At 43.4% G+C, this 16207-nt stretch overlaps 1 protein-coding gene across 10 annotated transcripts in view; it reads right to left on the reverse strand.

Annotated features, from left to right (window-relative positions):
- Nucleotides 1–4018: 4018 nt before the first annotated feature.
- The window catches only part of LOC148034644 (SPX domain-containing membrane protein OsI_08463-like), a 203071-nt gene continuing 190882 nt past the window's right edge, over nt 4019–16207 (reverse strand). For all 10 annotated transcript variants that reach the window (XM_087679579.1, XM_087679573.1, XM_087679578.1 and 7 more), the window contains 4 exons: nt 11773–11948; nt 11429–11619; nt 4531–4664; nt 4019–4266 (listed from right to left, as the gene is read on the reverse strand). In XM_087679579.1, coding sequence (XP_087535705.1) covers nt 4028–4266; nt 4531–4664; nt 11429–11619; nt 11773–11948 — 740 coding nt within the window. In that variant the 3' untranslated portion in view covers nt 4019–4027. The remainder of the gene's footprint in view (nt 4267–4530; nt 4665–11428; nt 11620–11772; nt 11949–16207) is intronic.

A 16207-nucleotide genomic window follows, 5' to 3' on the forward strand; every position in this document is an offset into this window, starting at 1 on the left:
TTGCGGATGGATTGTTGTAAATTGGCAAATTAAACTTGCAAAGCTTGTCGGGCCCTTCGTTCTTCATCAAGCTGCATCATAATTAAATCCAATTTTTGTTCCATCGTAGGTTTAGGGAGATGACCTTCAGCCATTAAATCGTTCATATTTTGTTCCGTCATCTTGTAAAAATCCAAAAGACCTCTCTCAAAATCCAATTAGCGGGATGAGCGTAGCTCAAAGTCGGGTATACAAGGCTTATAGATTTTTGTTTGGCTTTCACGGTCTTCGACTTTTGTGGTTGCGGGATTCGTAGTCTTCGTAAAATTTGCGTATGACCTTCTACGTGTGCTGAAACTGGTTTAGCAAGTCTGCGTATGCGAACAAAGTCTTCCAGGGAACAACTTTGCAGTTCGGTGCTTCTGCGCAAGAACAGTCCTTATGGGAGTTTTTGGAATAAGCCAGTTTTGATCTCTGCTGACTTGCAGGACTTGCAGAGTAGGTAAATTTGAACTTGTAAGATTTAAGTGATTAAGCTTGTTTAAAGCTTAAGTAACTTAAGCTTATAAGTTTCAGTAAAACTGACGCCGATTACTGACGCAGCATGCTGCGATACCTCAATCGTCAAATTCGTAGCTTGAAGCTTTTAATAAGCTTCTTTTAAGCTTATGACTAAGCTTAATTAACTTTGAGATTAAGCTTTTATAACTTGATAGCTATGGAGGCTTACTGTCTCTGTTAAAAAAAAACGTCTTGATAAAGAAGATGTAGGAGTGGTCCTCCACTTCCTTAGGCTGGTCCTTCGCGATCAGAGGTTGTAGACAGCGGTTCTTGACCGCTAGGAATCCACCCGTATCGACCGTTCGCGATGAAACTGACTGTAGAGCTTGATCGTTCCAGGAGCTCCGCCTTCGCACAAGATGGGTAGCGATTGGAAGCTCTCGATCTCAGTTTTGCTCTGATACCACTGGTATACAGATTCGATGCCGTAAGCACGCGTAGTGAGCGTCGGAAGATCCCCAAGAACAAAAGAACTGTACTTTTTGCACAAAACTCAAGGTAGAAAGCATGCACGACATGAACAAGAGACCAATTGGGTGTAATCTCTCCCCATGCCTTATGTGAGTGCTCCACAAAGCATGTATTTTATGTATTAATCATCTTTAAGCTTAAATAATAGCCCAAATTACAAAATAGCACGCTTTTGGCTTTTGAGTTTGCTTTAGTATCAAGTAAAAATAAAGCTAATGGACGGGCGCCCAATAAGTCAGGCATACCTAATACAATGTCCAAATACAAATATCATAATCGTACGCCCATGCGCATACAAAAATAATAAATAAATATCCAACGCTTTAATAAATAGGTGCGACAAAATATAGACGCAATGCCTAAGGTATGCGCCCATCAAAATATAGGTGATAACTCGAATACACGCTATCCTCCAATGCTTTCCTCCGCTACTGCTGCTATCTCTACACATCAACTGAAGCATTCACAATCGTTAGTAAAATAATACAATTAAACCGACAAAAGTGAATATCTAGTAGTCTTCAGCTACATAAATAAATCAATTGGTTAGAAATCAATCCTAACCTTAATTTATCACGAGTGTGCACTTTAAATTCATAAACGTTTATTAATTTAATATGTATTTTGCGGAATCACCCGCTATGGAATCACCCATGTACACACTAAATTAACGAAACGACCGAAAATGATAGGCGTCCCCATCGACTTCTCGCACAAAGAATTCACTTTGTGTATGAGCCCCGGTAAACAAAGTTTACGGAATCCACCGTAAAACCTCACGGAATCCACCGTGGTACGGAATCTACCGTCAAATATGCCTCCTGGCATCAGGACGTGCATGCAACACAAAGACACCAAGAAACATGCTTAAACTTGTAACCAAGCAAAAAGTACACCAACAAAATCGCATATTTTAAGTTTAAATAATGAAAACCCATGCTCTTTAACATGTCCGCTTCAATCTATCTAACATAAAGATTCTCTATCCATACATAAAGTACGGAAGTGATTCTTGTGGCGACTACTTGTAAGACTCGTTTTGTGTATATTGACGGAAGCGTATGTTGGAGGAGGTCCCTTACAGACCCGCATCGGCGCTTCCTCAAAAAAGGGGGTGCATTAACAAATTGGCCTGCCCACACAGGACGTTAGATAAAAGAAGAAATATAAGCATCAACTCCCTCGTCCAATGAGCATAGCTTTCTTTGGTTGATCGCTAACGATTGGAAGGTTCAATTGGAAGGTTCAGAGGCCCATATTCCTTAATGGAGCAGAAGGGCTGATCAAGATTCTGTGGCCCGCAGTCGCAATACCCTACTTTGCTGAATTTCTGCAAGCGTGCATGGCTTTGGACGTCCGCACAGTCAGCAGTCTGTAACAGCCGCAAATCCCACATAATATTGCAGTTATCGAGCTCAGCCCACCCACGATGGGTTTTTCGCATTTTTCTTGAGAAGAAAATAATAATCTCTTCCAGAATTCCATTTTACTGTACTGAATAAACAAAGTTTGAACAGATTCTTGCCATCCAAAAGACATCCAAATCAACACTCTTGTTTTCATGCTTTGTTCTTCCATTTCATCTTGGCAAACGCTATGAACCATGATAAGAGGCATAGAGGAAATGCTTTCATATACCATTCCTTTAAAAACAAACCTAGACTTGCACAACAGGGAGCAGAAACAGGACATGAATTGAAGCAAGGGTGGCTGACCAGGCCATGGATGGCTCTACTAACCATAACATCTAGAAATTGGTTCACACAACTCTTAAGCCCCTCCATAACATACAGAAATACCCGCATGTGCCCCCAATTCTTTAAAAAACACAATTCAACATGCCCTAAAAGTAATACCGCAAGCAAAATATATTTCTATCTGCATAAAATTTCCTGAATAAAAGCGTGATTCACTCTGATTCTATAGGAAATCTTGAACAAGTCACGAAGTTTAATGTAGTCTGATTTGTTAATAAGATTGTGTTAAGTTTCTATATCATGGGCAACATCTAGACATCAGGTCATACAAATCCTCCGTCCAAGTCCATGATTCACTTGGTTCTATAGGTAATCTTGTACAAGCTATGAAGCTTAACCCAATCAAGTTAATTCAGCTTCTATACCATAATTAGTCCCGCTGGGACTATACTCATATCCAGAATTTAGTCACGTTGATCTATCACCCCTCTCTTTGTACCAATCGAGAGACACACACAAAGAGCTAGGCTCTGGTACTCCTCGTACTACCCTCATCTCATGTATTGAATTGATGTGTATTGGCTGGATAGTTGTAGCCAGTTAGATCTGGTTAGTACAGCTTCATGGCCCTATCTGATGCACTGCAAGTGGCTTTAAACTAACCTTGGGATCCTGTCTAGTTGTATAAACTCCTTTGTCTTATATATACGACATATATCTACTGCTCAATGCATATAAAGAGTATAAGACTTTCTTATTAGCATCCTCTCCTGTTTCTTATAAAGGTCATTCATGTTTTGTGCCCTGGGCTCTCTCTTTCTTTCCCCATGTTTCACTGCCTTCAAAAACTGCGTTTTGGAACTATGGCAGGATGCCTTGATTTCTCACTGCACTCATGTAGACAACTTGGAAGATGCACTCTGAAAAATGGTGGAACTGGAACAATGGTTATGCCGGTGCAGTTTATTTTCCGAGAAACACAATAGATTAGGGTGGATCATCCAACCCACTTGGGGCCATAAAGAATAGGTTTGTGGTATATCGCCTTGAGAGTGAAGTGGTAGATACTCAAGTCCCAACTCTATTGCTTGTTGTATGGCATGGAGGTTGGAATCAAGCTTCCTTGAGGTGCAATATCTTCATTGTTTACATCTGCAGGAGTCAAGACTCCATTGCTTTTGTCAGTCTTGTAGTCACACACAGAGAGAGAGAGAGAGAGAGAGAGAGAGAGAGAGAGAGAGATGCTTCTTTACGAAAAAGAGAGAGAGATGCTTCTGCTTTGTAGGCATGTTCATGCCTACAACCATATGTTTTTGCTTTTAAAATAAGGAGTTATATGAATAAAAGGTAGCAATTAATGATACAAGTCCAATGAATAGCGTTGGCGCCAATGTCACATTTAAAAGCAAGTTTGTCCCTAGGTAACCTGCTAAAGTAATGGTGCCATCTGCAACAACACGTGCTAAAGTACCCGCCTCCGTAGAGAGCAGACCATTGTTATAAGTCCCCCTTGCAAGTCTTGAGGACATTACTTTAGAGAGCAATGACAGATTTACACCTGAAAATCGAAATATTTTATGTTAAAACATTGAAAGAAAGAGCACCTTGGTGAAAGCCTTGTTTCACTAACCTTATCCTTTATACATTAAGGTTATGCTGGCATAGCTAATATTGTCTAGAAGTTCTATTAGTGTCACTAATATTCCTAGAAGTTATACTGCATAGTTTCTCATTTGCATCATACTAAAACAAGCTCCTCAGACATAAGTAAAACAGGTCTCATAAGACAAACTGAATACAAAAGTAAGTTATAAAAACTTGCCTTCAAGGACCTCAGCTGAGACGAAGGTAAGTAAAGATCCAGTGACATACTGACCCACCGAGTATGGCACAGGTCCAACAAAACATATAATGATTCCCAAGCATGTGATCATCTCTGATGCAAAAAGTATTTGCCTGTTCAAAATCACAAACAATAGGAAAGTTATGCTTTTAGCAAAACACATACTGCATGCTTTTAGCAAAAACACATCCCTTGGGGATCTTCAGCTGCACAATGTTTGAATTCGTTAGGTTCTATCATGATTATTTTACATCTGAGGGAAACCACATGAAAAGATCCATCCAATCTTTTGCATGAGATGTTGCTATTCTTGATAGTATTTTTTCTTTTTGCATTAGATGTTGCTATTCTTGATAGTATTTTTTCTGTCATAGATAAGAGTTGACAAGAGCACTACCCTAGAAATGTCTATGAGAACACTACCCTACAAATGTCAATGTAAAAACCTATATTGGGAATAATATGTCCAATTCCCGTGTATGTATTTCTAATTACGGTCATGACTCTAGAAGCTTACATAAAGTATCTAACTTCTGATGGAAAAACACCTGAACTCTACCAACCAAATCCTTGGCAAATGAGCATGCTCCAAAGATTGACAATACGAGCATTTAGATCTCTCAAACCCTTACATGAGGTCATTAAGCCATAGTCAAAAGTTAGATTTAGTTAGCTAGCCCAATTACAAAAATGTCCGAGAGATGGCAAAGTGCCCCAATTCTACTGAACTCTTGGGCAAATGAGCGTGCTCCAAACATTCAAAACTACTAACATGTATGTCTCTCAAACTTATACATGATGTCATTATGCCAAAGTCATGTAGATTCCATTAGCCAACCGAATTACAAATATGTCCACCAAACTAGTTGAAGCCACATCTATGGTAGTTGCATAGAAAATTCTCCTTTCTTCTTCCCATCTTTTTTTTTGCAAGTAAAATGTGGCTAATTGTATTACTCAAAAAACTGATTACATTGGAGTGCTCATGCTCAATAGACCCGCTGGAGCTGATGCAAAATCACAAAGACATCATGTATACAAGCCTTTCAAGGCGGTCCGGGGGGATGGGGGCAAGAAGCCATGGGGGGCGGTATATCACCAATTGGGGCTACCTGCCTGCATCACAAAAAATAGGTCCTAGCCGCCCCAAGTGCGCAAGAAATGACAGCAGAGCTCCTAACGAGCCCTGGACTCACCTTGCATCTAATCCCATTAGCCACGGAGGGAGTGGATGATGGAGGTCCAGAGCTTTGCTAATGTCGTCTGTGCTGAAAGTCTCTCTCTGCCGAAAGCCTTCTGACACCGCGCCTTCCAAATATGCCATCCAATAAGACTCCCTATGATCTCCCATACCTCCGAGCAGTCTGTTGTGGGCTCTAGTACCTGGTAGATGGGTAGAGCCTCTAAACCCACCATTGCGCATGACCCTGCCTCGATAATGAATATCGTGTCCTGCATCTCGGCCTCATATAGAAGGTGACAGCCTTGGCTGACTGCCTGCCAACAGAAAGCTCCCCATGAGATACATCCAAGGTTGGGTGCTATACGGAGAAGGATGCGGCATGCTCCTCTCTACACAAGCTGCGCCTCCTCACAAGACCAAAGACTTGCTTTGGGGTTTCCAGAGGCTGTTGTGTGTAGCCCTTACAATCTCTCTCCTTCTGCATCTGGGCAAGTCAACTTCCCACCCCCAAGTCTCCATGTGCCACCAGCCATAAGAAATACAACACCCTCCTCGGTCTCCAACTATCCCATAGGCCGCGCCAGAAGGTCCGTCGGAAAGGATCCGTGATGCTGTGCTCCGCCCAGTGCCTGCTGCGTGATGGCGCCCAATCCATATCCTCTTGCATCATACATGTCTGCCAATCTTGGCAGTGTACTCTAGGAACCTGGGTGGCTTCTTGGCGACCGCAGTGGTAGGCTATAGCCACTCTTCTGGATCCCACTCCAGCTCATCAAGTGGTCTACTCTCCCAGATCCAAAGGCGCCATTCCGTGAGCTCCTTTTAGAAAATATAGGGGTCCAGTCGCCATGTGTAATGTCTGCTCCCCCCCCCCTCTGGCATCCTCATCTACATCCCCCCCATGGATCATCGTGAAGGAGAGGAAGAGAGAACAGAGAGAAGGAGAAAAAGAGGGAGAGAGAGAAGGAGAAGAAGGAGAAGAAGAGGAAGAGGAAGAAGAAGAAGAGAAAGAAGGAGGGAGAGAGGGAAGGAGGGAGAGAGGGAAGGAGAGGAAGAGGAGAGAGAGAGAAGAAGGAGAGGAGGAAGAGAAAGAAGGAGAGAAGAGAGAGAAGGAGAGGAAGAGGAGAGAGAGAGAAGAAGAGAAGGAGAGGGAGAGAGAGAAGGAGAAGAAGAAGACAAGAAGAAGAAGAGGGAGAGAGAGAGTAGGAAAAGGAGGGAAGAAAAGAAGAAGAAGAAGAGGAAGGAGAGAAGAGAAAGAAGGAGAGAAGAGAGGGAAGGAGAGGAAGAGGAGAAGAGAGAGAAAAAGAGAAGGAGAGAGAGAGGGAGTAGGAGAAGAAGAAGACAAGAAGAAGAAGAAGAGGGAGAGAGAGAGTAGGAGAAGGAGAGAAGAAAAGAAGAAGAAGAGGGAGAGAGAGAAGGAGAAGAGAGAAGAAGAGGAGGAAGAAGAAGAAGAAGAGGAGAGAAAGAGAAGGAGAAGAAGGGTAGAAGAAGAAGAAGAAGAGGAAGGGAGAGAGAGGAGAAGAAGAAGAAGGAGAAGAAGAGGGAAAGAGAGGAGAAGAAGAAGAAGGTGAGAAAGAAGAGAACTTGAAGGGAAATCACAAGACGACATTGACCACCCCCCCTCGAAAATGGTATCCTCTATCCCTCCCGCTATTCTTGTTCCTTATTGTTCATGGTTTCTCTTCTATACTTAAAGTGCATGATTATGAAAACTCAAGTGCGTGAGTTGCATGAAATATTGACTAGCTTAGTACATGAAATATTGTTATACAAAATCTTGCAAATATGGGATGATTGCATGGGAGTTAAGGGGACAAATAGAAAGGAATCTGCATGGATTGACGCACATGAAATGATAAGGTTTTCATAAATTTTTACATAAAATGATAGACCTTCGCGTAGAGCGATTCCTAAATTAACCAATAAAAATCATGATTTGCATCTGCATAAAAATTAAACACACGGAATGTTAGTTTCTGTTCATAGGATGCAATTGCACTGATGGATAGAAACCTAGACCTTCATGAGATCCGGTGCATTAGGAATAAGTATAATTGCCTACGAATTGTTTTATCGATCTTGCTGTGGACTATCGCAAATGGATATGCTCCTAGCTTAATTGAAGCTAGTGACCTAACCCTAAATGGATTGTTGACCCAAGTTATGCTTGGTTGTTTGAAAAGGTTGTAAATCCCTTGAGCAAGTGTTTTGATACATCCAAGTTAAATTTTGGTTGTGCATGCAATGGTATTGCGATGCCTTGAAGCAAGAGGTTGTGCATTCAACTATTTGTTAATGTGGTTTTGGCCCGAGTGGGGTGTGATTGATGATTGCATGGCCGGGTCTGAGATGACTGATTACCATGGAAACAAAAGGGATGTTTTCCCTAGTAATTGTTTTTATGCTGGTTGCTTCAGCTGTGGTTGATTTCCTAAAGGGATAATTAAGGAAGGATGGCGCTAGCTACCCCTCGCAAACCGCCAAACCCTAACCAAGGGGTTGTAAATCCGCACCGGGAATGTGGACCGAACCCACCATGAGAGGTCTCTCCGTGGAAATTACTTGGCATAGGAGGACACTTGGATGCTAGTGGGGGCTCTAGCCGTAAATCCCAATGCCTCCGGGCCCTACACAAGTGTTCTACGTGACTCGAGATGGGATCTCGAGGCCTTGGTACTAGTTACAAGGCGGAATCTTGGTGGGATAAACCTTCGGGTTTTATTGCCGGGAGACGGAAGGATTTTTCTACGGAGGCAGAAAGGAACACTTAATTCTCCTGTATGGGCAGGAGACAAACATTAATTTGAAGATAAATTAAGTGTTTGATCTTGTTTTATCTTGTCGTCGTGTCAGTGCCCTAAATTACGTAAAGGAACCTGTGATTAACAGGTTAATTAAGGAAGCTGCTTTTATGTGTCAAACATAATGTGGTAGATAATTAGATAACTAAAACAACCCCCGAGGGAAGCGTGGTGGATGTGACTGTCGAGTCCTTCCTACGGCAGGGTGGTCTTAGTTAGCCGAGAGCTTTCCTCAATGGAATTTATTTGATGCGAACGTTAGTTAGTCAAGGACCTTAGAACTTGTAAATTGAAACTCTGATTCATACCGTTATAGGGGGCCAGAATCGGACTATGCCCTACGGACAGAGAGGTCGAGTGATGCCTCCCTCTCATTTCCCATTCTCTTTGAACCAAGTGCGGTATGAGTCTGCTTTGGCCCAGTTGTGTCTGCGCAAAGTGGAGCAGTTGTAGACCGACGCTAGGAGGCTGTTAGGAAGACCCGATTACAAGGAACCCGGACTTCAGGTCGATCCTAGTGGGAACGGCGGGATTAGTTTCGTTGTGGGGCAGACTCGAGAGACCCTAGTTGGCAAACGCCGTGTCATTCCTTGGGAGTTCCGGGCGGCGTCTTCTAGAAATATCTCTCGATGGACTGCTAAGACGTATCCCGCAATTTGAGGAGTGGGCACGTTACACCATGTCTTCCCCTAAAGGCCCACCACTCGAATCCTCCTCCATGAAAGGATGGCTATTCCCTCATCCTGCTGCCCTCTGTCAAGGGCTAAACCTCCCCCCTCCTGCACGGCGAAGAAAGCCCCTGTGGGGTGCCGCCCACTTTACTTGCCACCTATAGGGGGATGCCTGCTGGTGAAAGCCTAGCTGCCCATATCTCCCCGGGCTCAATCAGCTCTTGTATTGGGGGAGCAAGCCATTCCAGAGGTATTGCTGCGTCTATCTCTCTTCTCCTCAACTCCACTCCTCTCTGGCAACCTGATACACGCTGCAACACCTCCTCGTCTGCCATCCTGTAAACCTCCCACCATATCCTAATGTTATGAGCCGGGCCGGCCTCCCAACCGCTCCCAACCGGCCTTCCAACCAGCCCATTGGATGTGGGGATGCTCGCCGATCTGTGCCCCTTCCCTATCTTTGACCTAGGGTTTCCAGATCACCAGCTGATGGTCTATCTCCTCCTGGCAGCCTAGGGGGCTCTGGATTAGGGCCTTACGGAGGCCTTGCCACACGCGGAGTAAGTTGCGTAGGAAAGATGATCGGGGGGGGGGTGATTTGGGTTGATGTGAAGATCCATCTCAGGGACGGCCTCCACTCACCGCCTAGCCTCGGTCTACAATTTTGAAGACTCTCCTGCAATAGAACCTTCCAGGTTTGCCCCCTTGGTGTGAGGCCACAGACTACTAGCTTGCCCAAGAGGGCCATACTCTAATACTTTGGGTCTATGATCCCAAACCCTCCCTTTGACCGATGTTGTATGATGGTCGCCTACGCCACCTTGGCTTTGGAGTCCTTGGAACCATCTGACCCTGATCAAAGGAAGTTCCACACTAGGCGGCGGAGCTGCACTACGCATGATGAGGAGAAGCACCAACACGAGGCGATGTAATAGGCCATCGCTAGGAGTACTTGGTTGACCACCAGGGCTCGACTGGCTAGTGAGAGGCGAGCCATGCTCTAGTAGGTCAGTTTCCTTCGAATAGAATCAATGACAGGAAAAAACTGCTGGGCAGGAGTGATGTCGAGTCCCACCTGGAACCCTAGGTACCGGACCGTCTGCCCTCTGCTCACCCATCTAAATCCTAGGTGGATGCCCCACTCCGTGCTAGAGTCCGGGTCTGTGAAGAACCCAACCGACTTTCGCCAGTTCATTTTAGCTCCCGCTGCAGAACAGAACACGTCAAGAGCCAGCCTCACTCTCTCCAGCATCAACTCATCGTCCTCTATGTAGAGTGCTGTGTCATCTGCATACTCTGAGTCTTCTTCTTCCCATCTTGCCTAAGGTATGGAACAAAATATTCTTGGCTTTTTTTTTCTTGAACAATCAAAGCGGGTGGACTTCTTAGTGTAGGCCATCTCATAGGCTACGTGTTGGTACCCTTTGATTCATGATCCGTGCTCCCTAGGCATCTAAATTGTCATTAAATGCAATTGTTGCCCCTAGTGCCCTGGGCACTAAGTGACACTAGGGTTAGGCTTTCATTTAGGGTTTCCTATGATGGGTAAGCTATTAGGGTTTCATTCATTAGAAAAGGATACTTTGTGTGTCATTAGCACATATGTTGTGGCATTATTCATTGTGGTCGCCTTGAGTGTTGTATTCTCTCTCACTCATTAATACATCACCTCTCATTTTGTGATTGTGTTATTGTGCATCGATTAATTCATTCATAATCTTTCATTCTCTATCAATTAATCACACAATTACTTCACACCTGGGCCAACACATTTAGAACAAGCCTTCTTAACTCCCTCACCAAAAGAAACAATGAAATACTAAGGAACAAGAGAGCCATATGCTCCAGGAAGGTCTCTATTCCCTTCAAGGTGACCCACTTATTGCACTGCTGCATTTACATCCTCCTTGTATTCTCTCTCCTGCCACTGCTACTTCCTTTCTTCCTCCATGCCACTGCTCCCAACACCATCCCCATCCCCACCGCCGCCACCACTTCCTCTTCCTTGAAATCTCTCTTCCTCCCCTTCTTTTATTCTCTTCAAAGTGTGCAAGAAAAAGAAAGATGCCAATCGCTCTCTGAGTGGATATTTGGAACCATACCCAGCACCTACCTTGATATCCCATTACTTACAGGAGAATTTGAGTAGAATCTTATGAATACTATTCTCTCTAACATTACAGAACATAGCACAAAACCTCAGAAAGAAAGAGTAGATCAACCTATCTTCAAACATGTTGCTGATATAGCTGCCAACCAGGTAGTTGACTGGTAGGGTTGTTAGTCCTAAAAATCCGAGGAACAAGGCTACAGTACTAGTGGTCCAGTTGAAGTAATAAGCCGTAATCACACTGGACTCAGACAGGAGAATCTCCATTGCATATTTCAGCATAAAATATATTAATAACTGCACCTGTACAAACAAAGGGAAGAAATCAGTATGATAGCTCACAACTCAGCCACCCATGCTGCCCCTACCCCTTCCCTCTTTTCTTACAAAGGACGGAAAAAAGCCAAAAAATGAAAAGCACTTGAAATCTATCGGGAGGTAGATGTGTAATAGCACCTTCACAGGAGTAGTTAAAAGTTTGTAGGCTTCTACAAATGACTTGGCTGGTTTATCTGATTTTTCAGAGTCTTCACTCTCAAGGTCCTCATCATCTTCATCTCTACTAGGCTTCAAAAGTGACTGGGTCACTCCAGTTCGTGAAGCCCCTTGATTTCCATTGTTTCTGCTCATGCCTGCAAATGCCAACCACAAAATCAGATGAAAAGTGTTCATAGAAACTGTTGTGCAGTCTTTTTTTAGCAAAACCAGTAGTCTAATTCTCTCAACCATGAAGGGTAGAGAAAATGCCCTCAGTAAAGTTGTATCAGAAGCACTGGGGAAACTCAAACAAAGGGATCATAAATATCTCCAATAAAAAAAGAAGTAACCATAAAATGGTAAGGGTAACAATCTACAGAAGAGAAGGAAAGAATGAAAGTTTCCATCACTAGATGTAGCATGATTCTACAACCTTCAAGTATCATGTTCCCCCTCAGATGCTTTGTTGCCCATGCATGCAGTACTCCCCCTCCCTTTCTTCTCTCTCCCTCTCCCTCTCCTTCCCCCTCCACCTCCCCCTCTCCTTCTTCATACATAACAAGTGGAAACTCAAAAGAATGGATGCTCCAGAGATTTATATCTGAAGATTGAGAAGAAAATGAAAATCACAATGGTCTACTAAGTAGTACTATAACGCAGTCTAGAGCTGTCTACAAGATTTTAAAAGAAAATTGAGGAATCCTGGAGAGGGTCAAATGCATAGGATCTTTTTTTGGGAACATTTGAACATTGTTAGTAGGAGTTTGAGTAGAGACTTCTAGGAGATTGGAGTATAGCCAATAGATGATCTAATGGAGGGATTGATTGCCTCATTCCAAGAGTGGTTGTGGGACAGATTGGATGCTCAATAGGCTGAGGAAAGAGCTTGCTGGTCTGATCTGTAGATTAGGGTATAGCAAAGAGAGAGAGAGAGAGAGAGAGAGAGAGAGAGAGTTTTATTAACATCTACAAAAGGCTGAATCCACCTATATGACCAAAGTGCTACATCTGAAAAGTCAAGGAATTTCCCAAGTCCAAGTATAGCTGTCATCTAATGCTACGACTATCTAAAATAGAAAGTAGGTAGTGAACAATATAGAGTTGATCAGTACAAAATGATGTCTAAACTAAATACAATGTGGAATTTCTCAAGCACTCTCGTCTTAGGATACCTCTCTTGGCTCTATCTAGCATAGAAAGGCTGAAGTGGCGAGGTAGGATCCCTCGATGATGGTGTAGTATCCTTTGTATCTATAGATGATGCCTCCCATGAGGGCGTGGACCAGCTGGACATGGGCAGCAAGCTTTGCATCTCTCCATGGCCATGTCTAAGGTGGTTCCCCGTGGTGGGGCCCTTGGTCAAAGACCAATGAGGGGTCTATGGTGGAGGGAGTAATCGATGCTCCTAGAACTCGATGAGTGCAAGCTAGGGTGTGATTCTATGTCTTTGCTGCTAGGTCCGTAAGAGGTGCTCTCTTTGGTGGCATAGATCCAGCAAGAAGAGCCCGAGCATCTCATCTAAGAAGTCCATAACCCTGGATAGGGGTCCAAATCCCTCTATGAACAAGGAATGGAAGCGCCCTTGTATCTCGTAGTACACTGGGAATATGCATAAGTAGTGCTCTTCTATATCTGGCTCAAGTTGACAAAGCTAGCAAATCTTGTCGTTCGAGGGGAGGGAATTTGTGCAATAACTATCTATCTCGATTCAGAGAGCTAGTATGAGGATGTAGGGAGCTTTCCAATGGCGCATTGAACACCATGAGAAATGTGCGCATCCATGTATCTCGGGCGAACAACAAAGCCATTTGGGGATATGTGTAGAAAATGCTTTCAGTAGAAAGCCATCTTTGTCTCTAGATCCTCAATAGGTCACCTATGTAAATGTAGCCATGCCTTTGTCCAAGCATACCAACACTCAATATCCCCCTATAATGCTAGCTGTCTAAATGACTCTAGTGTGAGGCGGGAATATCTCTATCTTGGCAAGGTCTAGAGCCTATGTAGGAAGATCACTGTCTAGAAGAGGGCCTCTGCCACTATGGGTAGTGCTCCCATCTCTGCTCTAATAATCTCAAGCAGTGCAAAGGGCTTACTCCGAATCATCCATGAAATCATGAATATGTTATGGAATACTAAGGAAATATGAGGATCAATCCTTGCCAAGTAATGGCCAAGTGCAACATCCTTCAATGAACTACTACTAGCTCTCGATCCTTTGCCACATCCAATGTATCTTACAAAATCAAAGATAATATTGCCAATTGGTTTTTATCATGCTCTAGCTTACTTAGATTCCATATATTAATTGATGATGATGTCTCACTGGTTATCTTGCAAATTTTAAACATACTCTGTCTGTTCTCTTTCAAAATTGAAAATTCCAAGTTGAGATCTTGAAGATGGTTAAACACTTCATCAGTAATCCCCAATTTTTTCTCAACATCTCTTGCCTTGTTAAAACCTTAGATGCCCCAATATTGCCTCAAAGTGCTCTCAATGCCCAAAAAATGCCAGAGATTTTCAAATGCCTCGAATATCCCTCTAATTGCCCCAACACCCCACAATGCTCCAAATTGACCCAAATGTCCCAAAATTGACTCGATTACCCCAATAGCTTCAAATTGCCTTGAATTGCCCCAAATATCCCAATTTCCCTTGAAATTAGACAATATAAATGGATGATTACCTTGGAATTGAGGATAGACTGAAATTCGAATGTGATTTTGGAAGAGTTGATAATGCATTAAATTTGAACTTTGCATGGACTCGTAATTGACTTGTGGCTTGTCTTGACACATTAAAATCTTCAACCTGAGAGAGAAAGAAAGAAAGAAAGAAAGATATATTAATGTCTATATAAGGCCAATGTGGCCTATGAGACAAAATCCAGAGTACATCCATGTCTAATGTCATCTCATCAGTAAGGTAAAGATAACATTACAAATAAGTGGGTGGCCTATGAAACAATACTGAAAATAACTATACGATGGGACTATGAGAGAGAGAGAGAGAGAGAGAGAGAGAGAGAGAGAGAGAGAGAGAGAGAGAGAGAGAGAGAGAAGGCTTTTGATTATTTGGACTGGTCTTTCATTGCAGAACTTATGTCTACTATGGGCTTTCATACTCGGATGTCTCGTTTGATCTACACCATTAGTGCTGCAGCTTCTTTGCGAGTTATGCTGAATGGTGGTGTTACCGAGCCATTTGTCCTTGCACGCTCTGTGCAACAGGGTTGCCCATTGAGTCCTCTCTTTTTTGCCCTTGCGACTCATCTGGTTCTTTCGATGTTATCTCATATGGCAGCTTTTACTCAGTTGACTGGATTGTCTCTTCCTTTTGGACAACACTTCATTAGTCAATCTTTTGCTGATGACAGATTTATGATTTTGCATGCGGACAAGGATAATCTTCGCAAAGCATTAGATGTTTGGACTCTCTTTGGTCATGGTTTTGGTCTTTATATCAATGCTTTGAAATCAGCCATTCTCAATTGCACGGAGTCAGTTTTGCAGTCATTGGACTGGCAAGGAATGGTTGTTCCCGGGTGTTGATGTTCGGCCAAAGCAGCTACTAGAGTGGATTTCACAAAAACCGGCAGCTAAGTTTCTGTATTGGAAGTCATAGGCTTGGCCCTTCCATGTTCGCCTCAAAGTGGCTCAGACAATTATGTTGCCAATACTCACATATTTCTTGCCATTGCTGCCTTGGACTACTACTACATTGAATGCTCTTACTCAGTACATTCGTTTCATGTTATGGAAGAAGAACTCCTTGCATGCAAGCATTTCATGGATTTCTTGGTCGCATGCATGTATCCCCAAACGCATGGATGGTGGGGCTATTTTGGATGCCAAAACTCATATGCTCGCACTCCGTTGGTCTCTCTTTCGTCTAATGTGCTTGGATCATCACCCATGGGTCATTATAGCCTGTTATTTTCTTGAGGATCACGGGCTTGTGCATGGTAATACCCAAATTCGGAGCTCCTGGTGGCATGTTCTTAATGCAGACTCTAGATTTTCTAGTCCTTCTTCATCCCTGCTTGCTCATTTGGTATGTTCTTGGAAATTGGTTCTCCAGAAGGCTCAATGGCATCCAGCGGAGGACCGCTTAGCTACTAACTCTTTTCGACTGGAATTGTTGGCAGCCTCGTGACTACTTTCTTGGGAAGGCAAACATGAGCTCAGACCTAAATTTAACCGCATGGCACGATTGGGCTTGACTTCAGTTGCAGATGCCACCCTTGCCAGTCGCAATGTGTTGATCTCGTTTCGTATAGCTAGGAGGCTTTTCAGGATCCCTTGTGGATACCATGATTTATGGGGACAGCTTTTGATGGTGCTCGAGAGTAGACAACCCTTTCCTGCCCTTGCTTCGGATCATCCCTGGCAGGACTGTGACCTTGTAGGTT

Source organism: Lygodium microphyllum, chromosome 6 (assembly GCF_053477565.2).
Source record: "Lygodium microphyllum isolate KBCC chromosome 6, Lygodium_microphyllum_v1.1.10, whole genome shotgun sequence".
In the NCBI taxonomy this organism is placed as follows: Eukaryota; Viridiplantae; Streptophyta; class Polypodiopsida; order Schizaeales; family Lygodiaceae; genus Lygodium; species Lygodium microphyllum.